This window comes from Trachinotus anak, unplaced genomic scaffold, assembly GCF_046630095.1.
Source record: "Trachinotus anak isolate AG129_WGS33_773 ecotype Australia unplaced genomic scaffold, CSIRO_AGI_Tana_v1 ptg000011l, whole genome shotgun sequence".
NCBI lineage: Eukaryota > Metazoa > Chordata > Actinopteri > Carangiformes > Carangidae > Trachinotus > Trachinotus anak.
This window is the reverse complement of record NW_027273862.1, coordinates 19,691,400-19,702,333: the sequence shown is the minus strand read 5'-3', so window position 1 is coordinate 19,702,333 and position 10,934 is coordinate 19,691,400. Positions and strand designations below refer to the sequence as shown.

Genomic DNA, 10,934 nt, shown 5'->3' with positions numbered 1-10,934 from the left:
TAATATTGTACATTGTTTTGTTTTTTTTCTTACACTAAAATATCTTTTCATCTGTTACTTCAGTAACGAGACTCTGTCAGGTCTGACCACAGTATAACTAACTTTCTATTTCATCGCCTCGGCAGGAGGAAAGAAATTAAAAGCAAAAACATTTCCAGCCCACCTGAGCAGCAGTCACTCTAAAAGGTCAGTGTTGTGTGTGTTCACTGAGCAGAGTATTGATCCATATGTGGTTGGCGCCCTTGTTTAGCTTACGTGCTTGCCTAGGAAGCAACCAAATGCAAAGTGCCAGAACTATAAAAGCGCATCAGAGGACTGAAATGTCATCATATTCCGCAGTTGATGTCAGTGTTGTCTCAGGGGAAATTTATGACTTTCAGACAGAAGTTATTATTGGTGACATGGGCCTCCCAACAGCATCTGTACTCATCTTTTAACAGAGCAGTAGCAAACTGAAACTTCTTTCTTGTTTTCTTTGAAGCTCTGTCTTTGTGCAATGTGTCATTTTTTCTGTACAATCTCCAGGGAATGTTTAACTCTTCAACAACACATACAACTAAAATGTGTTTATTTAGAAAATGAGATACTGAGGAAAATATTTTAGTTGTTTCCATATCTTCTGGCTTTTTGTTTGCAGGAGGAGGTTGGGCTGGATGGATGGGTCAACAAAGCACAGCATTTTGGCACAAGAGATTGGGAGTCTGGAGGTGATGAAGAGCTGTATGGCTCTGGGGGTGAATCACCTGAAGAAATCACCTCTGGGGAGGCCAGTTTACTTAAATTTGTTATTTTATCAAAAAGGTGATCCTTTCTTCAGGGCAAATTAGTAAAAAACTCAGTTGATATTTTTTTGAACAGCTAAGGAATTATTAGATTATTGCTTGCATTAAGTACTCAGTGGATTTTTGGAGATCATGTTCTTATATGTTTAGATGAGTCTCTTAGTCGCATATTTGTCATAATTTCAATATATGGCTCTACTTGCTTTTTCCCCTTTTAACTGAATGTTTATTGTTGTATAACAACAATGGTCCAGTACATCTGCTACTGTAGATGTATTTTAAGAGACACTCCTACAGGTCATATCAGAGGGAATAGGGGCAAATGACCCATATGAATGTTCTGATTGGAGGACTTGTTGGACTTTGAATAACGTGACTTTGTCACATTTGTTTCTGCTGATTGGAAATTTTCTATACAATTTTGTAATCTCCTCACATTAATAGGCTTGTTACTGTTGGCTGAATAAGACAAGAAAATTGTTTCATGAATCATTTTCTTTTCACCCACTGGGCTGTATTGGGGGTAAAATCACCAATGTTTGTGCAGTTTCATGTCCTGTAATATGCAGTTGCAGATTCCTGATGAGAAAAATGGAGAGATGTGGCTATTATTCATTGGGCACCCTGGAGACTAGAGAAAAAAAAAAAAAACCTGATGATGTTCAGTGTATGTGTTAAAATGTATGAAAATCTCCACAGGTCTTTCAGATGGACTGAAGAAACAGGGTAACATATATAACACAGACCTGTCCTTTGGGCTGGTGACATGGGCATCAGATACAGCCCGTTTTTATACTTCAGCCTCACTAAGTCCCAGTTTGAATATTTCATTTATAGACTGCACAATATATTAAAAGTATGTGGACACATACTTGTATACTTTTGGCCTGATTATGTGCAGACTATTTCTTGGCTGGAAGCAATCTTTAATGGTTGCCTGAAAACCTCATGATGACAACAAGACTCCAGAAAGTCACTGTGCCATGGCCAAGAAATAGTCTTTCATAAAGCCCTATGTAAAACCACATTGTTTTTACACATTGGTTTTTATACAGATTAAACAAAGATGACATAATGTGTTAATTAGCAAATTTAGAGATGCAGGTTGGTGGATTTTCTTCCTTATGTACAGAGCCGGGCAAGCTGTTTTCCCCTATTTCCAGTCTTTATGCCAGGCCTCTGTGCAAAGGCTATGTGCAAGTGGACGTCAACAGAGAATAGCAAATAGAGTAGGGCTAAAAGTAGGGCTAATATGGCGCCTTGGCCAGGTTGTCAAGACTCATCCTCCTCCACACCCAGTGGGGGGTGTTGAGCTGTATGGCTCTGAGGATGTGTCACATGAAGGAATCACCTATGGGGTGGTCAGTGTACTTAATTTCTTTCTTCTTCATTTCCATTTCTTTTTAAAGAAAGTGATTTCTACAGGGTAAATTAATAAAAACAGTTTCTCTTCTAAATACAATTTTTTTTGTCTAAATTGATGTTCAGTTGTTATTTTTGTGAACAGTTAAGTAATTAAGAGATTGCTTGCATTAAGTATTCAGTGGATTTATGGAGCTCATGTCCTTATACATTTAGATTAATCTCTTTATCTGATAATTTTAATATAGGCTTTTTCCTACTGGCTTTTTCCTCATTTTCAAAAATAAATGTAAATAAATGCCAAACGAACATGAGTTTAATGCATTGTTTGCAATAGTGCAAACAATTAATTTCTAATGATGTTCTTACTCCAAATAAAAAGTGAGGAACAGTGAGATGACAGGAGGACATAAAGAGAGCAGCAAGGGGGAGACAAAACTCCTTGTAACTTAAGCTTGTTTGGTAATTTGCTTTATGTATTATAGAAAAGGCTGTGTCCAAATAATAATTCAAGTCATCACATGTGATATTTATTCATATTTTCATTTTGACAATTTTTCATTGTTCTATGATGACTTAGCACAGTCACAGACAGCATTATTGATGCATGCTCCGGAGCACTGAGAGACAACAACATTTAACCATTTATGGTATCTGACCATTATATAATGGGCGCAAAATCAATTCTGATGCTAACAAAAAGAGGAAGGACATATACTGTACGCACTTTAATGTTTGCGTTTTACAGATCGGCAGCACTGCTGAGGAAATTAATAGGAATACCAGACTGGAAATCAATACATTCACCAAGCAACAACAGTAAAATACACGCATTTACAAATGATGGTCCTGTTTTGTGAGAAGCTGTATTTACAGTCCACTCAAGCTGTCATTTCTGCTTCAGGTCTTTAACCATTATCAGAGAAGATGGAGTTTCACCTGAAAGCTCAAATACACAACATATAACAAATACAAAGCATATGGAGGTGAAGATTTCTATCTTCTCTGTCACTATCTAGCTAACAAAAATTGTGTGTGTGTGTATATATATATATATATATATAAAAATAAAATATATTGAAAGGATACCAATGCAGCCGATCTTGTGTTAGCTTTTTAAAGTCAAAGTGAATACAGATCTCAAAGTGAAAACAGTTCTTTACAAAATGACCTAAAATTAAGCATTCACTCCCTCCAAGTCAGTATTTAGAGGATGCACATTTAGCAGCATTTGCAGCTTTGAGTGTGTGTGTGGACAGGTCTTTATTTCAGCTTTGCACATGTGGAAATTTTTTCTCCCATTGTTCTTTGTAAAACTGCTCAGTCTGTGTTGGGCTGCATGGGGACTGTGAATGAACAGCCTTTTCTCCAAATCCACATGTACACATATTCTCAACTGGATAGAGACTCTGAGTCCGCAGCCACTTTATGCTTTGGGCTCATTGTTCTGCTGGAAAAACAAATGTTCTCTGAAGTTGCAGATTTCCTGCAGACTGCATCAGATTTTCCTTCAGACTTCCCTATAATTTGCTGTATTGTTTTCACTCTCCACCCTCACAAAGCCTCCAGATTTAGGTGTATTTATACTACAATGAGTTGAAAGCCTTTGACTTCTCACAGGTGATCTCCATTGGACTGATTATGTGACTTAATGTATACAACCAATTGGCTGCACCAGTGATGATGTAGATGTGTCCTGTTCAAGATGCTGACTACATAGCCATGTGTTTTATTGTAATGTGTCTTTTATGAGTTATTTAAGATTACATTGTGTAATTCTGTTTTTTTTTTTTTTTTTTTTTTTACTTTGAAGGATCTTTTTCTGTTGGAGCAGAGTCACAAAAGCACATTAAATCCCCATCTGTAAATAAAACATGAAAACTTTCTGGGAGGGGGGACATTTTTATAGACTCTGTATGGTCTCAGGTTACAATACCCTTATTGTCTTTCTGACATAACCAGACTTAACTTACTGGGAATTGTTCACTTTACTTAATTTTTCATTCAGCAGCTTTTGTTGCCAATGAGCAAGCTCTGCATGCAGGTGAGTCCGGTGATAAGTATATGAAATTTGAACAAAAAAAAAAGGAGTATTGGTGAAACATCCCTTAGGAGTTAAGCAATATCCATACATTCATAGCAAATTCAAATTATAAAAATAATCTTTTAATGTAAACTACATATTCAGTGCACAAAGAACAAATGTACAAAACATAAACTTGACACATTGATTGAAACGTAAGGTAAGCATGTTAAAAAATCAATTAACATGGTCTTGTGAGTTAATATCATCTTAATTAGTTAAAGTGATCAGCATAAATAGGACTGTAAATAAATTATGAGCCTATTCTCTCTGCCTCCAAACATCCTTGGTGAGCAGGTTGTCGTAATTTATTTCCCCAGTGGACTTCTACTTGGGCCATTTGCATCTGTGAATAAAAGAGGGATCATTTAGAGGTACAAAATACGTATGAACTTTTTAGAAACTGATCACTTTCTTTATTCAGTTTATCTTGCATCATCATTTCACTTGTTGCTTATATGATAACAACAGCATCTGAGTAGGTCTTTTGTATGTCTCATGTCACTTTGCAGTACAGACCACGGGAATTAAACAAAGTGCGCACAGGAAACAAACACATCTCTCTGGCCTACCTGCAGGAGGCTTGATCAAAACGCTGACGCTTGTTAGCACAGATTGAAGAGTTGAGTTGGCAGCGATGGATCGGTCTTGGCTTGAGAGTTGGCGCAGGTCTAGGAAGACAGTCACAGCGCTCCACATCTATCTCACAGTCAGGCATCCATGAAGTGAGTGGAAACTCTAAGCAGGAGGTAATAAATAGGCAGTGTTTAAGTATAAGTACATGAAATTACTTATCTTAAATTAATGTTTTCTTGATCTTGTTAGCTGAATCTCCATATTAACTCACATCATATATATAATAACTAAATTACAGCATATTCAATTCACTTTTATATGTCAATAAAATTAAAAACTATATCACATGAAAAAACTACATTGTCCAGATGATATACCTGGATTTTGGATCACTCATCATTTGTGAGGTTGTGCTTTGAGTTAACTACTCCCATGCTCACATGCTCATGCTTATGTGCTGATGTTAAGCAGATATAATGTTTACCATGTTCACTATCTGCTGTGTCCACACACTAGTTTTTGCTAATTGGCACTAACACACACACACACACACACACACGCACACACACAAACACACACAAACACACACACACGCACACACACACACACACACACACACACAAACACACACACACACACACACACACACACACACACACACAAACAAACACACGCACACACACACACACACACACACACACACACACACCTGGTGTACTGGAAGGGTAAGGTATGCATCTGTCAGTGGAACAATCCCAGATCAAGCCACTGGCACAAAGTCTCCTGGAGTCCTCTGCCTCTGACAGCTGGCCCATTGGAGAGCAGCTACCAATGATGGATTAGAGCAGATGGATTAGAAAATATCACATCAAATTCAGCTGAGATATAAAACCGGCTGAGGTTTTGGACTCACCCACTGCTCCTGTGAGGTTGAGCATTACGTCGTATTATGGCGGGCTCCATGCACCTGCACTCTGTATGATTAGCCACTTTTATTAGCACAGGCTCTGGTACAAACTTGAAGGGAATGACACTAAGGACCTGAAACAAACACACACACACACACACACACAGTGTTTGAGTGTTTTTACTTAACCCTTAAAAAGGTTAAATAAAAAAGTTTCAAAGTATATCCACTTATCATCTGAGATTTGGTCACTCACTGTTTTATTGACATATACAGTAGTTGTGTTTCTACAGGTGACGCCCTCTTGATTGCAGCAACCACTACACCTGTCAGTGGGAAAATAAATTCACATCTGGGTAAAGTGATGTGCATGTTCCATACATACAGGACACATGCACTAAGTTGTTGTAGCTGACTTTGAGAAAAGTTACAACTATTATTTCTATTATAAACAGCTAGCCTGGCTCTGCCATAGGTAGACTAACAAAATCCTCCTACCAGCACGTCTAAAGGTCAGTTTTACAAAAGCCAGCTAGGCTGGCTCTGTCCAAAATTATCATATTTGCCTACTAGCAGCTGTAAAGCTCACTGATTATCATAATATATCTTATTTGTTTAATCCGTACAAAAACTGAACTGCAAAACCCACACATTGCAGTATTTATTGTGTGCCGGACTATTTCTTGGCTGGAAGCAGCAACTTCTTGGAGTCTTACTGTAACCGCGAGGTTGAGGTAACAACAACAACACTGTTTTCTCTCTTCTACCAATCCTTATACTAAACTAAGCTAAACAGCTGATGGTGGTAGCTTCATATTTATCAGATAAAAATGTGAGTGGTATTGACCTTCTCATTTAACTCTTGGCAAGAAAGCAAATGAGAGCATTCCCCAAAAACAATATCATTAAAAAACATATTAAAACACCCTTACACATAGTTTTGAACTGATATTAGGACATCAAATATGGACATTTGTCAAAACAATGACTGCTGAGACATTTTAGCAGCTTGAGTGTTAGACTGGATGCAGGAACAAAGGCATAGCTTTGAGTTTGGTGTACAATGTTAAAGTTGTGGTTCGGGTTTCATGTTAAACAAACCTGTGGATGGACACACAAGGTGGTTTGAAGAACATTGAGGGGTCGGTGCCCAGCTCCTTGGCCACGTCAACACACGTTTCCCTTGGCATGCACTGAGTGCGCTGCCACTCTTCATCTATGGCTAAATGCAAGACACACAATGATCATAACCACATTAGCACGCGTACACAAGCTTACACTGACATATACTGTATGTTTCGACCCACCTTTAAGTATTTCCAGGCTGTAAGATTCAGCAGCGTAGCGCGTAGAGCGGTGTGACCCCACTGAAGGTGCAGAAGAGAGGGTTTCTGTCGGGGCCTCTGGCTGCTGCAGTCTCAGACGACACATCCACAACTTCCAGTCAGGAAAGTCTGCGAGCCTCAGCAACTCATCCAGACTGGAGGCTGACCGCACTTTCCTCTCCCACTGCTTCATTACCTGGAGGGATCACAGTTAGTCATCTTTTCATGTCTGGAATAAGACTAAATCTAAACACAGCTGTCAAAATTACCTGTATTAGAATAAAAATGCTATGACATTTCAAAATCACATATTATTTCTTTGAATGATTCTTTTGAAAACTATTTTAAAGCAACTTATGAGTACAATCACAGCCCTCTTCATGTCTAGCCTACAATTTTTCATTTAGTGACATTAGTGAAGATTACTGAGGGCATATTCAAAAAACATGCACAGGTCTGTTAGAGGGCAGTAATCATAAAAAGACCAAAGAATCCTCTATGGTAATTTAAACATTTAGCAATGTCAGTCTGTCTGTCTGTCCACCACTTTGGTCCAGACTGAAATGTCCCAAAAACTACTGGATGGATTGCAATGAATTTTGGGAAAGATATTCATAGTTCCCGGATGATGACTCTTGCTGACTCTGGTGATCCCATCTTTTCCTCTAGCAACACCATGAGGTTGACATTTCTGGGTCAGTGGGAACCATCTTGACAAATGTTAAATGGATTGCCATACAATTTACAGATATCGAAGGTCAGTTTGATTTCAATTTATCAAATCATCTGGTTTGTAACAAATACCTCCAAAACTCTTGACATTCCCATCAACCCAAGCTGTAGGACTTTGTGTATAGGGCTAATTAGCAGATGTTAGCATGCTAACAGTTTCACTTCACTTTTTTCACTTTCACTCATATAACAGACACAAAATAGTTTACTCTGTTGTGAGTAATCTGTGTTAGTTTGTTTCATCACTTAAATGTGTAGAGTTGCACTATTGAATTTGCATTTCAATTTTTGAGGGCATTGTAGTGGGTAAATTTCACACATAAAATTTTGGAGGGTAAATATTGTGCACTATTCAAGAAACAGGGAGTGATTTTGGACATAGCTCTGGTAAATGTTACATTACAGCCTCACAGAGCTGCTAACATGGCTCTCGACTCTTAGTTTAGTTCAACAAAATATACAAGCAAAAAAAAAAAAGAAAAGCTGGTAAAATGTTGAAAATAAAATGTTAAAAAAACCGAACTGGGCAACATTAAAGATATTTAGAGCTGCATTCTGTGCATTGTTTTCTGCTAACGTGTTATACAGTTGATATACTGTTTGCTGTAGTGTGCATTGACTTGGAGCACTTGGCCTGATGTCACACCCATTAATCAAAGTGTGATTATCAACCGCTGAAGCAAGAGCTTTGTCTGCCTTTACGCCTCTCTGTCTCTGAACACTGCTCATTCTGAAGTGTGTGCTACCAAAGAGCATGCATTTATACACACAAGAGGAATGACATGAGACCAGATTTAATCCCATGACATCCAAAATTAATGGACCTTAGCCAGCAAAACCACTAGTATGCACTGTGAGAGGAGGCGCCAGTGTCATCCACTTAAAAGCACATGTGCGGCATGTACACATACACATACACACTGACACACAGTTTAAAGTATTCTCAGAGAGGAGAAGAGTTGTGACTCAGGGGTGGGAGAAAACTATCAAACCACCTGTCATGTGACCGCAGAGGGGCATAGTTCCCGTGATGACATAAACCAGAACCAAATGGAAACCCAATCAGCTGGATGCAGAGTCCAATGCTTTTCGTTTTTCATGAAATATGATGTCTAGCACTAAATCCAAAATGATGTCTTTGGTAAAGGTTTTTTACAGCTTTGTTTTTGTTTTAACTTGTTGAAATTTTAATAGACGTTAAAGAGCCAAGGGTGTGATCTATCTGAGCAAAAGAGTTCCCAGGCAGGAAAGCCAAAGCCTGAGACTGGATGGTAGGTCTGCCACTGGGGCGGAGGCACATCAGAGAGGACAGTCATACACTTGTCTGCACAATGTTTGTTTTATTTACTCTGGACAACTATAATGATCTGAGCCCTCTGATGTGCTCAGTGCGTTGCAGAACAGAGGGTGGGGTGTGTTGGCTGGCCAACTGCTTCCACTTAAATCAGAGAAACAACTGAAAATAGGGAGGTTTCCCCTCTGCAAATTCTACCAGGGGATAGACCACGAGACCATAATGAGAAACAGAGAGGGAGAGTGCCTCAGAGAGGGATGACAGGAATTGAAAGGAAGGTAAAGACTTGAAGAGTTTCAATAGACGGTGAATGGGGGGAACGGAACATTATGGAGATGAATAATGGCTTGTTAAAGAAAATCAATTTACATACAAGAATGAAGAAGAGGGGTAAAGTGGTTCAATAGTGCCTCTGACGCAGATGCAATGTTGACGTGCATTTCCCCGTTTAGCCAAATGCAAGCGTGCACATGATTGCAGTCATGTCAATTTTGATTTCAGAGGAAGGAGCATGGTGAGCACATGTGGGTATACTGCGAGCTACGGCAGCTGTTCAAGTGTGGGGATTAGTGAGTGAAAAAAGAAAAGAGGCTGCACAAAACTGCAAAAACAAGTTAAATCAATCCTGGATTCAACAATAGTATACGGTGAAGTTATAGTTATACACCAGCTACAAAAAAGCAGTGAACTGCAGGAGACTTCCTGCATTGCTGCTTTGTTACATATACATACACATATGTCAAGACATAAAGCTTCATGCCACACTCACCCTGCTTCCTCCCTCTCTGTGCATGCTGTGGCCCACGTTGATCCAGCTCAGCTCCACCAACAGAGTCACCAAGCAGGAGAGTCTGCACAGGGTCTGTTTCATCGTCATCATCATCCCTTGGCTCTGCTCACTTTCTCTGAGAAGCGCTCAGCAGTATGAACTTGTCTTCTTTTACTGCTGGCAGACAGCACTTAGAACTGACTGCCTCTCTGACTCAGTTTCCCAGACCAGCTGAATCCCTCAGACCACACACACTCAGTCTTCTCAGTGCAAGTATGTGCAACCCAAACTCTTGATCTTCCAGCTTCACAGTAGAGTGTGTGCGCGCGTGTGTATGCGTGTGTGTCTGAGCCAGACGTAACCTGTCACAGCAACCCAGACACCCGTGAGCCAAATGGAGAAAACATGCACCTCTTACTGCTGAAGCTTTGATGCAGAACCTGAGGTGTCCAGTTAAATAACAACACTACTAAAAGTAAGAGGTTGAAAATTACCTCAGAAAAAAAACACAAGTCAAGATTCCGATGAAGTCTCCTTATCAGCAAACTTTGTTTTGTCCAAATGGGTTGAAAGCCTGTGAAGTATTACAGGGCCTCTTGCTAGATGATTTGAACAAATTCCTTTCTGTTCAAATTCTTCTTCTTTATATTCCCACCTCCTGAAAAGGTTGCTGGGCTCCTGGTTTCCCTGGTTACGATATCTGTACATTAAACTTTCCCTCTGTCACTCCTCAGTTCTCCAGATCCTACTGTGGCTTGTCCAAAGACAAAAGGCCCTCAGGTGCAAGAATGGCCACAAAATTCCTTCCTCTAAGATATGGGCTAATTCTGCTGCAGATTGTTCTGCCTCAAAGCACGGCTCTTTATTTGCTTGTGTGTTCCCGTCTTGCTTTTCTAATATCTGTTTGTCAAATGATCAAGTCCTCTGACTGTTAAATCCCCTATCAGTGTCTTCTCCTCTGGAGTTGCCAAACCGCACACAGCCAAAGAGCAGTAACATGTGTTTTAAATGTGATCCAGACCTCTGTAACGTGTGAGGGGAAATAGGATGCCAGCACCACCCCTGTCCCACCGACACCCCCCACCCACTCATCCAGGCCCATTT

The 10,934-nt window shown here is 39.6% G+C and overlaps 1 protein-coding gene across 1 annotated transcript; it reads right to left on the bottom strand.

The window, feature by feature from the left end:
- Window positions 1-2,857: 2,857 nt before the first annotated feature.
- vegfd (vascular endothelial growth factor D) lies at window positions 2,858-10,867 on the bottom strand. Its single transcript, XM_071489139.1, has 8 exons — window positions 9,831-10,867; window positions 7,018-7,231; window positions 6,812-6,932; window positions 5,967-6,036; window positions 5,717-5,844; window positions 5,513-5,628; window positions 4,800-4,965; window positions 2,858-4,573 (listed from the first exon to the last, which is right to left on the bottom strand). The coding sequence occupies exons 1-8, from the start codon at window positions 9,942-9,944 to the stop codon at window positions 4,555-4,557; spliced, it is 948 nt and encodes a 315-aa protein (XP_071345240.1). The 5' UTR covers window positions 9,945-10,867; the 3' UTR covers window positions 2,858-4,554.
- Window positions 10,868-10,934: the final 67 nt, after the last annotated feature.